This window comes from Perognathus longimembris, chromosome 2, assembly GCF_023159225.1.
Source record: "Perognathus longimembris pacificus isolate PPM17 chromosome 2, ASM2315922v1, whole genome shotgun sequence".
Classification (NCBI taxonomy): Eukaryota; Metazoa; Chordata; class Mammalia; order Rodentia; family Heteromyidae; genus Perognathus; species Perognathus longimembris.
This window is the reverse complement of record NC_063162.1, coordinates 25,724,310-25,737,452: the sequence shown is the minus strand read 5'-3', so window position 1 is coordinate 25,737,452 and position 13,143 is coordinate 25,724,310. Positions and strand designations below refer to the sequence as shown.

Genomic DNA, 13,143 nt, shown 5'->3' with positions numbered 1-13,143 from the left:
GTGGCTGGCTTGGTGACATGCACTGGGTCTTAGTCTGCTTCTCTGAGAAATATGTAGAGCCAACTCAGGGCCCAGAAGGTGAGCAGAGTCACCTGAATTGGACAAAGCAGATGTGCTCAGTGCTCAGGACCCAGTGAGCCTCATTGTAGCCTTTATGATTACTAGTAACAATAGCGACTGTTTACAGTAAAAACACTAAGTGCAGGTGAGTGAGGAAAAAACAAACCAAACAACTTTGGAATTCCTTCCTTCCTTCCTTCCTTCCTTCCTTCCTTCCTTCCTTCCTTCCTTCCTTCCTCCTTCCTTGCTTCCTTCCTTCTTTCCTTCCTTCCCTTCCTCCCTCCCTTCTTCCCTCCCTCTCTCCCTCCCTTTTTCCTTCCTGCCTGCCTTTCTTCCTTCCCACTCTCCCTCCCTCTCCCCCACCTTACTTCTTTCTTTTTGTGCCAGTACTGGAACTTGAACTCAGGTCTGACCACTGTCAGGACTCAGGCACTGTCTTTTAACTTTTTCAGTCAAAACTGGCTGGGACTCTACCATTTGAACCAAATCACCACTTCCAGCTTTTTGGTGTTAATTGGAGATAAGTATCTCATAGATTTTCTTGTCTGGGGTGGCACTGAACCACATTTAAGCTGTTGATTTGAACCTTTATTCCCCAACCTCCCCCTCCCCAAAAATGCTCTGAAAGAGCTAGAGTCAAGAAAACAAAGAAAAAGGCAGAAGACAGGAGGCTGGAATATTCTGTAGTATTATATTCTGCCTTTGCATGTTTGAAGGTTACCTGTGATAGGCATGGAACATAGAAAGTGTGTGGGAAGATCTTTTCCTAATTTATCTTAAAAAAAAAAGATATCTGGGGGCTCTTCTTTAGACCTCTCTCCTGATGGAGAGTTTCTGCTACTTTCTTTCCTGGCTTTCCTTTCACTTTCAAATAAACTTAACTCTGTTTACCTAAAAAATAAAAATTAAAAAAAGGATAGCTGCACGATGGAAAGGTAACAGTGATCAAGATGCATTGTACTTGTAACCTGGGCCATGGAATTGAAACCCCTTTGTACAACCACTTAATTTTTAAAAAGGAGGGGAGGGGAAGTACCTGTACTTCGGGGGACTTACAGGTTTCATATATCCTTGAGCCCAAGGGATTCCGATTCCAAGACAAAGACAGAGAGCGGGTGCTCAGCCTTCTTTAATGGGAAACAAGCATCCTCAAGCATCTCCTATGTAGGCTGCTACCTCGGAGCACCAAGGGCCCTATAGCTTTTAGTTCCTGCTTGAGATTGCTTGCAGCTTGGCAGCTTTTGGTGCTGAACAAGGGGGTATGTGGAGAGCTGCCCATTGCTGGCCTCAGGAAATCCTGGATCGGGGCTTCAGTATCACATTACCCAACAACTGCCAGGCTTCATGAGGATTATTCCCGCAGTCAACACCCCCGAGGGCTCCATGGAAATTATTTTAGAATAATCATCAACATTCTACAAGAACAGATACATTACTGTGTGGCTCCGTGGTATTTACCAGCTGCCTCGAACCCTTTTGGGAAATAAGCAGCGTATACATTAAAACTAAATAAATACGATGGCATTTCCCAGGGAATGCTATAAGGTTTCCCTTTAAATTCAGCAAGGTTACATGATATGTTTGTCCTGCATTTCAGCCCTAATGTCCCCTGATGACTAATAGCTGGGTGGACATATTTCCTAGTTTCATGAGGATGCAAGCTCCACAGAGCACTTTGTAAGCTCTAGGGCCCTGCTGCCAGCAGTCCAGATTTTCTCTGAGGGTCTTCATCTCAACATATTCTAGCCCATGAACAAACCCTGGGTCTGGTTTGTGCATTTGGAAAAGGCTAGTAGAGCTATTGATAATGGAACTTTCTTCGGTCCTTCCCAAGCCCTGGAAGTGCTCTGTGACCCTTCAGTGGCAAAAACTTAGCAGTGGTCACCAGTACTTGACAGCAGCCTGGGGACATTCACCTCAGACAATGGTGGCTACAAGGTTGTGGAAAATGGGCTGGGAATGTGGCCTAACCGTAGAGTGCTTGCCTAGCATGCATGAAGCCCTGAGTTCAATTCCTCAGTACCACAGAAACAGAAAAAGCCAGAAGTGGCACTGTGGCTCAAGTGGTAGAACACTAACTTTGAGCACAGAGAAGCTCCAGGGCCAGAGCCCAGTCCCTGAGTTCAAGCCCAAGGACTGGCAAAAATAAAATAAAATAAAAATCGTGGATAAGGCATGGAAACCAAAGGCAAAGAGGGCCAATTTGAGGGACAGGGACTGCCAAACTGGCCAAGAGACAGGTATGTGCTCCAGCCCCAGGGTACTGTCCAGTCTTCAATGGCAGACTGCTAGTCACTGACCCTGAGACTACAGAGAACAATTCATTTAAAGCACCAAGACTTCCTCTATCTGTAGCATCTGGGAACCCGACCCCTATTCTTCCCAAACTATTCCTCTCTTTTTCTGTCTTCCTGCCAGGTCTCCCTTGGTTCTTCTCTTGCCAAACCTACATCCCTCTAGTCTTGCAGAAAGGAGAGGAACTCACACGGTAATGGATCACGTTGCTCTGAATGCCTGTGTTCGTCTTGCCTCCTCCTGCTGCGCCCAGGGCTTTGCCAGACAAGTCTGGAGCCTCCCACTAGTCTAGCTATGGGCTCTGAGACCTATTATTCTCCTAATCAGTTTGGCTTTCAGCACTGTCTCGTACCTCCTAATGGGACACAAAACATCACAGCTGCCAAGAAGTAGTCCCTTTAGGACCCCCAAGTTATTTTCCCAGCAAAGGGACTGTGTGACAACAGTACAAGACACATTCCATGAGATGCTAGTGCATGGACACTCTCATGGCCCACCATACCTGGGCATTTGTACAGCTTCCTTGCTTGTGCTATGTCTCCCTGACTGAGCCGTACCCGCTGGCCAATGGTTGGCCTGACGCCATTGTCATCTCGACGGGGAAGGATGGTGTCTAAGAAAACTCCCCTACAGGAAAAGAGAGAGAGAAAGAGAGAGGAAGAAAAGTCAAAGTTTCTATGCATGCCTGGAGTCAGTCTTCATTTCCTTGCCCCTAACCCATCAGCATTCCTTCCCGAACATCCCATTTCCTCAACTGCCTACTTGCTTCCCTATGGAAGATGATGATGAGACATGGCTCTGGATGTGGTGGTGGCTACTCCTACCCCTAATATCTTTATTTCCAAAGTACAAGTGGACAGTGGGATCCCTGGCTGACCACTGGTCCTTTCTCCTGGCCTGGCCTGGTGCCACCTCTCGGCCTTCTGCTCTGCCTGCACGCTGCCTGGGCCTGATTTGGAGACCAGGCCTTGCCATGAACCTGTTTCTTCTTCAAGAGTCACTCAGTTTCTTTCTTTCACAACCAACCAATTTCTGGGAAGAACTGGGCCCATCACCGTTTGATGCTCTCCTCTCATTCACTCCTTATCCCAAGTGCAATCTGATCATGTCAATGATGGTCACTGCTTATCTACCAATGGGCACTTCTCAGTCTTGGCCTGCCCTCTGACAGCCCTGGACCCTGTTACCCACATCCTCTCTTTACTCTATTCTCCTAGTTCTTAGGGCACTTCCCTGTCTCTCTGATCTGAGAGACAGGAACCACTTCTGCTTAGAAGATGCTTCTTGGGTTTCCTCCTTTCACTCTGTTCTCTCTCCATGCTCCACCCATCACTATGGGTTTTAATCATCACCTATGGGTCCCTAGCAAATTCTGATTTCAGTCCAGAACCCTCCACTGTACCTCCTGATGCCTGAATGATCCAGGAGACTTGATATCCAATGTCAAATTTGGCTACAACAAATTTTATTTCATTCTTCTGCTCCTCTCCTGACCCTTGTCTCCTATGGCTGAATCTGAAGGGCCTTCCGCCTTCCAGCTCCTTTCTCTTCCTCATACTCTCTTCTTGAATCCAGTGACCAGGTCCTGCCCACTCTACCTTCTAAGTGTTCCTTTTGTGTGTGTGTGTGTGTGTGTGTGTGTGTGTGTGTGTGTGTGTGTGTGTACTGGGGCTTGAACCCAGAGAGCATGCTACCACTTGAGCCACAGCTCCACTTCCAGCTTTTTGTCTCACAGACTTTCCTACCTGGGCTGGCTTCAAACCACAATCATCAGAGCTCATCCAGCGGAGTAGCTAGGATTATAGGTATGGGCCACTGGCACCCAGTTGTGCTAGGGTTGTAACTGTTTCCCTGAAAAGGAATTTTACACTACACACTTATGTATCACCACATCGTCTAAGCAGCCCAAGCTAAGAGCAGGCTTGTGGTAAGGAGACCATGCTCCCTGTACCACCCTCCAGACCTTCCTGTGTGCCAGGCTCACGGGTGGGCACTTTGGGTGCATTATGACACCCTGGGAGGCCTATTATAGCTGCTGCAAGTGTCTTTTTTTGTAAGTGAGAAGGTGGAGCCCACAGGCCTGAAGTGACTGGCTTAGAGGACAGAGCAGTAATGGAGCACCAGCTCTGGAACCCAGGCAGGCCAGAAACCTGCTTGGGCATCTGCTCCTTCCAACCAGTTGCTCAGTGGCCAAGGAACAACTGGCCTTGATGTGCATTAAATGACATCATTAAGAACATTGAAGACATTGGAGCCAAAACAGCAGACACAGCATTGGCTCATACTCCTTCTTTGGAGTTGGGACATCCCGGCTCATTCCTGAGCTGCTAGCAAGGGAATGGTCTCAGAACAAGGTCTACAAGAGCTATCCCTAGGTAAAGCATTGATTCTAGAATGGACAGCTCCTGGCATTGACATTCTGCTAAACTGAGAGGGGCTGGCAGATGCCTGAGGAAATAAAACTGTCAGCTCTGAGTTCTTCAAAGACACCCCTGTACTAGGGAGCTGTTCCCTCATTTCCTGGATCTGTGCACAACAAAGATTCCAAAGATGCTACTCTCCTCAGCCTGGGTCTAACAAGGGGAAGAAGGGAGGAACTGCAATAAACCAGAGGGAAGAGAGATGAAAGGAGATAGCTCACTTGTAAAGGGACAAGGGATGGGATGCCCAGAATTAGGAAAAGCTTTGTCCACAGATGAACCTATAATCCTCAGGCTATTGGCTGTGCTTTTAGAGAAACAAAGACATGGATAGCCCAGCCCACAAGATATGTGACCAGGAGTAATAACCCAGAGTCAGGAACAGAAAAACTTTTGACAAAATGTCAGGAAAGCCCACCCATAAGGATCCATAGAACAAAACAGCTTTCTCGCACCAAGTATCAGAGAAAGGAAAAAGAGAAAGAAGAATCTGTTGTTTGAAAGCACCAAGTCTGGCAGGAAGCAGTAGCAAAAGAAATCTGCCTCTGGGGAAAGTGCTCCACTCTTAGCTGCCCATCACAGCCAGGGGCTGGCTCCTGGCCAACCTCCTCCAAGAGATTCTAGGTTCTAGAGAGAAGGAATGATTATTTCATGAGTTTGGCCCAGGGACTTCCTCTGCTCAGTGCTGATAAAATGGTTCACACTGACAGTAGCATTAGGAATGGTTATCTCTTGGGGGCTAAAGGAATGTGATTATAAGATAAAGATCTGGAAGTAAAATAGGCATAAAAAAGAAGAGATAAATAAAGATAAGAAAGGTAATGCTGGCTTCTGGATCGAGTTCTGGGCAGAAGTTGACACATAGCAGACAAGAAGAAGGAAGTGCTGTTCCTCCAGCCTCTATCTAGGAGAGACGCAAGCGTTGCCCCAGTAAAGTGACCACATTTGTGGGTGAACAGAAAGACTAGCAATGAGAAGAATGAAAATTTCTTCTCTCAGCACCATGGCTCTCCCAGGCCCTTCTGAAATCACTCATTAATTTACAAACTGAACAACTATCCATTGAATACCTGCTGTGTACCAGGCACCCTAGTAAGTGCTGAGGAATAGAAGAGAATGAGGTAGACTCTGCACCCAAGAGGCTGTCTACAGAAGGAGAGAGCAATGCAGGAGATAAAAATTAATAGATTAGCTGAGGCACTGGTGGTTCATATCTGTCATCCTAACTAGTCAGGAGGCTGGCTGGGATCTGAGGATCCTGGCCCAAAGCCAGCCTATACAACAAATTCCATAAGACTTACCTCCAATTAGCCACCAAAAAGCCAGAAGTGGAACTGTGGTTCAAGTGGTAGCAAAAAAAGCTCAAGGACAGCATCTAGGCCCTGAATCCAAGCCCAGGACCTACATGTGCGTGTACACACAGACACACACACACACACACACACACACACACACACACACACACACACTTAACAAATGAACAATAATGAGTAAATAAACCATAAAGCAATCTGAAGAGTTATGAGTTGTGACAGCTACAGATTAAGACCCAAGCCACTCAACTGGGCCAACCTGACATTCATTCTCTAACAAAATTAATACTTTGCTTCTATGTACCACCCTGCAGCTCCTGGGAAAGAGGGTAATATTTGGCTATTCCCTATGGCATATCTTAAACTGGGGTAAGGGGGGAGGCGGTTCAGCCAAGTCCTACTAGTCACACATCCATCTCTGACATTTTGGAGTGATCACTCATCCTTCCCACTCCATTGCTTTTCTGGGTTTCCCCCTCCAAAGTCTCAGAGTCTGGAAGAGGATACCCTGCCAGCTCCTGGGTTCTTGTATGGCAGTGGATGAGGCCATATCTGTCATCCCCTCACCCACTGCGGCACGAAGGTGAGAACTGAAAGGAGCTCAGAGAACACCTGGTTCAGCCTTCAAATGGGGAGAGTGAGGCTCATGAGTGTGAGGGGAGACACTGTAGCCAACCACATAGCTGTCTGCACTTCCATTCCTTGCCAAGCTCACAGAGAACTAGGGCTGCAACCTAGCCATGCTACTCAGTGTCAGTGGTCTCCACGTTTCACCAAGATACCCCTTGATGCATTTCAGAACGATCTAGGAGAAAAGTAAAGAATCCACAGTGGGTGTGGCTGGCAATGCCAACTTGAACAAAACCCTTCTGTTAAGAGTCCTGGGAATCGCCAAATGGCAGGGAATAAGGTCAGCACCGAACCAGCTTGTGGCTAGAGGAACAGCATCCCAGAGAACCTGGGATGCTCAGATCTATCAAATCCATCAGCAGGATGCCTCCGGCAGCCCTGTACTAAAAAATAAAGGACCTTTGGAGACAAGTGTCCCTTTGGGTTCTGGAAGCTGGTGCTTGAGCTGGTGGTTCACTTTAATCATTATGAACATGGAGACAGGAGCAATGGAATGTCTCCTTCTTTGCTGGGACTGTAGGAAACAGAGGGCAGGATTTGCTGCCAACCTCAAGAAAGCACATATGGCCGGTGGCACGTATCTGAGTACTAATTTATCACAGACCTACACAAAGCTTTCTGCTCTTTTTTCTCTCTTTCTCCCTAGTGTTTTCACCTGTTGTTTTTGTTTTTCTACTGGGTATGTTCTGGAAATCACCTTAACCCTCTTTAGGGCAATGATGAAATAAACAGCTAGTTTTTTTGGTTTTGGCTTGGTTTTTGCTATTGCTGTTCTCATACTGGGGCTTGAACTCAGGGCCTTGTGCTCTCCCTTGGCTTTTTCACTCATGTCTGGTGCTCTACCATGTGAGCCACACCTCCATTTCCATCTTTTTGCTGGTTAGATGGAAATAAGAGTCTCATGGACTTTACTGTCCAGACTGGCTTTGAACTGGGATCCTTGGATCTCAGTGTCCTGAGCAGCCAAGTTTACAGATGTAAGTTGCCAGCACGTGACACAAACAACTGGTTTTAAGAGGAGAATGGAAAGAAAGCCAAGAGAGGAAAGATATTTGCACTTTGTGACTCCCTCTACTAAGAGTGAGAAAACCTAAAAAGGAAGGAACTAGTTGGGAAACATTTCTACACACAGAACATGCGTGTGACCTAGAAGCAGGGGCAAGATGGAGAATACTAAATATCTGTATCAGATAACACAGCCCTCTAGCTCACCAGAACAGATCCTGTTGGTGTCATCCACAAATAGCTATTTGATAGGACCATCTGGATGGGAAGTATTATCACCAGTGATGTGCAGGTATACAACCCAGGTCCTCCTTTCTCACTCTGATCCCAGCTACCTACGTACGCTCCCTGAAGCTAGCTGAAATCTCTTTTTCCTTTTTTTTGAAATGAGTCAGTGATTTATATCCCTCCGATCTCTGACATGGCTTCTACTGAACCAACCCCCTTCTAGGAGAATGGGAGGGCCTCCCTGTTACACAAGGGTATGCTTTGAAGATGCCCCCACTCACTAGAAATTAGACACAAGCCTCAAGGCTATCGTCCCAGCTGACCTCTCCACAGTCTCCCCTTTCCAGTTTGCTGCTTGTGACATTACACTATGATGGACCGCCAGCTTCACATTGGGATTCAATCGTATTAGCAGGAACCTGATTAGATTATATTTCACTGCAGCCCAGAGGCCACTGTATTTCAAGGACAGACAGGCGAGCCGTGTTAGGAGCATGCAGAGACCCGCTAGCTCTGGGCAGACCTCAGGACTCCAACCCAAGCCTACACAGGCACAATAAAACACAGATGGCCCAAGCGAAGGTTCTGACCTTGAGAAGGTGTTCCGGGCGTAGTGCATGATGCTGTCGAAGTCGTATGTCTCACCCAGAGAGCTCACTTCCCCGGCTTCCATTTTTAAGAAATTATACTCCTGACCTGTGACACAACACTCTGTTAAGGTCTTGGGAAACCCAAGGCAGCACCTAAAGAGAGGCAGAGGGAGAAGGAGGGACCAGAACAACTTCCCACAGCTCCTGTAGCCAAACTGCTCAGATAACAGGGTTTGAGGGGCTTCTGGTGTTTGGATTTTTTTCCCCAACAGACCATAGGGTAAGTTATGTGTTCTCTCATCCCTACCACCCAGCACATTTTCCCTAAATGTCACTCAAACCCCTTCACCTCTATTGGTATGCTGGTTAGCATTCTGTGTGTCTGCAAATAAAACATTTTGTCAAATAACAGGACTGGGGGCTTAAGGGGTCCTGAGATCAATCACCAGCACTACAAAGATAAAAACTGACTTTGCAACTTGGAGAATGAAAAGAAAATCAATCAGAGCTAAATTCAATGGCAAATATTTCCCAATTTAGATTCTCTAAAAGCAATCACATAACTCAAGTAGCTATTTTCATGTTCAGTATTTAGTTTTTTTTTTTTCAGTATTTAGTTTTATACCAAGTGATGTAATATGAGGAGATTTTATTTTACATCTGGACATGCTATCTGCCTTGGGGAAGAATTCTGCCAGGCAGAAATGATACATTTGTAAGTATTCATATCTTAACTATAGTGCAGTTTCAAAAAGATGTGTTGCCAGAGTCAGCAAAAACGCCCCGTGAGAACTGCTAGGAGAACTCCTCTTTTGGGGGGTGTGGTGGTCAGCTTTAATGCTGCCACTGCATTCTGGCCAGTTCTGTTCCATTCAGGAAGTGGGGTTGGGTTTCCTTGTCCTTTCTAACTCAGAAAATCATTATTTTGCTTCTGTTGTAACCTATAAGCTTTCACTGGGAAGATGTCTTCCCAGGAAAGCCACAGGTAGACAGTGGCAATACTGGGACACATACATGCAAAGTCAAGTTGCCACCTCCAATATTTAACAAGCAGCATTGGTCAGCTCCTGGCAGGCCCTCTCCTTCACTCCTTCCTCTCCCTGTGACTGCTGGCTTTCAGATTCCACACAGTCCTCCTTACCTGGCTGGATGTTTTCTCTCATGATGGTGACATGTTGGTCTCTGTCAGGCCGGGTGTGTTCATGCCAGAACCCAACCACGTGGCCCAGCTCGTGAGCCACAATGCCGAACTTATCACAGTTTTTCCCAATGGATATGGCCTGTGGACCCCCTCCTCGGCGCCCAACGTAAGAGCAACAGCTGGAAAATATAGAATGCTCAGGTCAGCAGGGCAGGGGATAGCCAGAGCAGGAGGCAAGCGTCTCCATTCACTCTGCCCTCTATGTAGAGTGTGTCTAAGAAATACAGCTCTGCGGCAGTAGACATGATCTCAGCGTGCAACCTTCCACCCTGTGCAGAAATTCCCTCCAAAAATGCACTGCAGTCTTTCTGGTAGTCACAGCTGCTCTTGAGAAATGGCTGGGCACTGGTGGCTCACGCCTGTAATCCTAACTACTCAGGGGACTGATACCTAAGCCAGCTAAGGCAGGTAAGTCCAAGAGACTCTTAGCTCCAACTACCAGCAAAAAGCTGGAATTGGAGGCATGGCTCAAGTGGTAGAGTATCAGCCTTGAGTGAAAAAGCCAAGGAAAAGCGTCAGGCTGTGAGTTCATGCTCCAACACGAAAGGAGGAGGAGGAGGAGGAGGAGGAGGAGGGGGAGGGGGAGGGGGAGGGGGAGGGGGAGGGGGAGGGGGAGGAGGAGGAGGAGGAGGAGGAGGGGGAGGAGGAGGGGGAGGAGGGGGAGGAGGGGGAGGAGGAGGAGGGAGGGCGAGAGGGAAGAAATAGCCTTCCTCCCTAGAATAAGACCATGCCGAGCCCTTCACCCCAGAGTGCTGAGTCTCTACTGGGCCATCTCTAAGGACCAGAGACTGGTGGAATTTCTATCTTCAGCAATGGTATAAATGCATAAAAAGATACTTGCTTTGCCATTTTGGTCAACATAAAAAGTTATAGTTTCCCATCATAAAAAAATGTATCAACTTGCCAGGCACTGGTTGCTCACACTTCTATTCCTACTCAGGAGGTTGAGATCTGAGGATGACAGCTAGGCAGAAAAACCTGTGAGACTCTTATCTCCAACTAACCAGCAAACAAGCCCCAAGTAGAGGTATTGCTCAATTGGTGAAGTGCCAGCTTTGAGCACACACACACACACACACAAACACACACAAAAGTCAAGTGAGAGTGTGAGGCCCTAAGTTTAAGCCCCATTACCAGCACCGCCCCGCCCCCGCGAAGCAACCTACATCATGTAGTATAAAAAACAGCTATACATGTTTTTGCTAATCTATTTTGTGATCAGCTATCATAGTAAAGTCTCTAATTATTTTCTAATTTTCTAAAGTCTCTAATTATTTTTCAATTGATTTTCTAGGTTTCCTGGGTATATAGTCACATTAATTTTCAATAATGAAAACTTTGCCTTACTCCTGTTAATATTCATGTGTTTATTTCAGTCTTCTGTCTAATTACATTAATGTTTCCAAAACAAGGCTAAATAACTGTGGTGACCACAAACATCTTTAATCTCTTTCTGATTCTAACAGAAATGCTTCTAGAATTAAAATAAGTCACATCTATTCTAGTGCTACCTTGGTGATTGTTGTTTGTTTTTTTCATAACAAAATACACATTGAAGCACCTAGATGTCTTTTTTGTGTGTGCCTGTACTTGAACTCAGGGCCTTGAGCTCTCAATGTTTTTTTTGCTCAAGGTTAGCGCACTATCCCTTGACCCCTCCCCCCCCCCACTTCCAGCTTTGGGGGATGTTCTTAATGCTTAATAGAGGGACAAGGTATATCAACTTTTGTAGGTAATTAAAAACTGTTACCAATCTGATAGAACTACAGTAATAAACTACAGTAGTCACAGCCCAAATCCTCTAATGGTCTCTACTTCTTTTTTTAGCCATCTTGATGCTAACCTTCTTGGATTGACAGAAATAAAACAAATATCTCCCTGCCATGTTTCTGTCCACTTCCCCTTGAAATCCTTAGGCTTGTTTTATGATTCTTGATGCCATGCTAGTTAGTGCATAAATACTTATGACAGTTACAGTCTCACCACAGCCTGTACCCTTTCTCATTATAAACTGTCCTGCCCTTTTCTGACCTTTAAAACAAAAGTAGGGCTGGTTGCATTGTAGTGATCAAGCACTTGTCTGGAATGTTCAATGCCTTAGGTTCTGTCCCTGGCACTGTAAAATCAGCTTTCATTTAAAAAATAAAAAATGGAAACAAGAGGGTTTTTTGTTCTTTTTTGCTGTTTCTCTTTTCTTTTTGTTCTGTTTGTTTATATGTCTTTGAGAGTGTAAGGGGAGGCACAGAAATGGAGGGGCAAAGGGTGAACAAATGCAGCAACAGTACTCACTGGACACTATGTTGAAAATCACCTTTACAACATGGGGACAAGAGGGAAAAACCAGGAGAGAGCAAGGGACGGAGTGACACTGTTGAAAAAGAGATGTACTCTTTACCTTACTTACATAACTGTAACCTCTCTGTACATCACCTTTATAATAACAATAAAAAAATTTAAAAATAAACGAAAGAAAGCTTCATGTGTAACTAAAATGGTAACCTAGCATCGTTAGTATTTGCTTATTTGCAGAATTGTGTGTGTGTGTGTGTGTGTGTGTATGTGTGTGTGTGTGTGTTCTTTTGGGGGGTAACACTGAGTATTAAAATAAGGTCTTCACACTTGCTAGACAGGCACCTCTGCTGATTGAGTCATGCCTCCCTCACTTTTCCATTAGTTATTTTCAAGACAGGATCTCACTTTATGCCCAAACAGGTGTGGGCTGCAATCTTCCTACCCCACCCCCACTTTGTTGGGGATGAGAGGTGTGAACTACTACGAATAGCTATTGTTCTTCCCCTGTTGCTGTGATAACATGCATGTGTTACCACACCCAGATGAAGTCTCTTGAACTGCTTTTTGCCCTGAGCTGGCCTTGAACCATAATCACTCATCTTGGCCTAGAATTGCAGGCTTGAGCCATTGTACGCAGCCTTCTGTGCATCATTCTTGAGGGAGAAATGAGCTCACCTGCCATCAGATTCTCCATAGAGTCATTGCTCTAAATCCTTCCCTGTATGAAGCAAAGTCCTCTGCTGTCCTGGTGACAAGACTCTAGGAACAAATCTTCCTGGAGTCATGTTGTGACCTACCTGCTTTACCATGGGAGTGTAATTTCACAGAGGGCAGAGAGCTTCCAGCAAAACCTCAGCTCCTATAGAGCACAGCTCACTGGAAATATATAGCATTAAAGAGGCTCATTTGACCTCTGACCTGTTGCCTGGGACTCTGCTTTGAGGGCCTTACTTATGGGGACTCACCCACAGGTCCTGTAGCTGAACACAATAAAGCTTTCCTCATCCGTCCTCTCGATAAAGGTCACGCAGGTGTGCTTCTCCCAGTGCCTCATGGCCTGCTTGAAAATGGCCCTTTGGCTGCCTGAAAGACACAAGTGCTGGTCATTT

General features: G+C 46.0%; 1 protein-coding gene across 1 annotated transcript in view; it reads right to left on the bottom strand.

Annotated features, from left to right (window-relative positions):
• Tll2 (tolloid like 2) overlaps positions 1-13,143 on the bottom strand; it is a 104,919-nt gene that overhangs the window by 28,030 nt on the left and 63,746 nt on the right. The window contains exons 5-8 of the mRNA XM_048338581.1: positions 13,000-13,117; positions 9,683-9,861; positions 8,542-8,647; positions 2,858-2,982 (exon numbers count right to left, since the gene is read on the bottom strand). Of these exons, the coding sequence (XP_048194538.1) occupies positions 2,858-2,982; positions 8,542-8,647; positions 9,683-9,861; positions 13,000-13,117 (528 nt within the window). The remainder of the gene's footprint in view (positions 1-2,857; positions 2,983-8,541; positions 8,648-9,682; positions 9,862-12,999; positions 13,118-13,143) is intronic.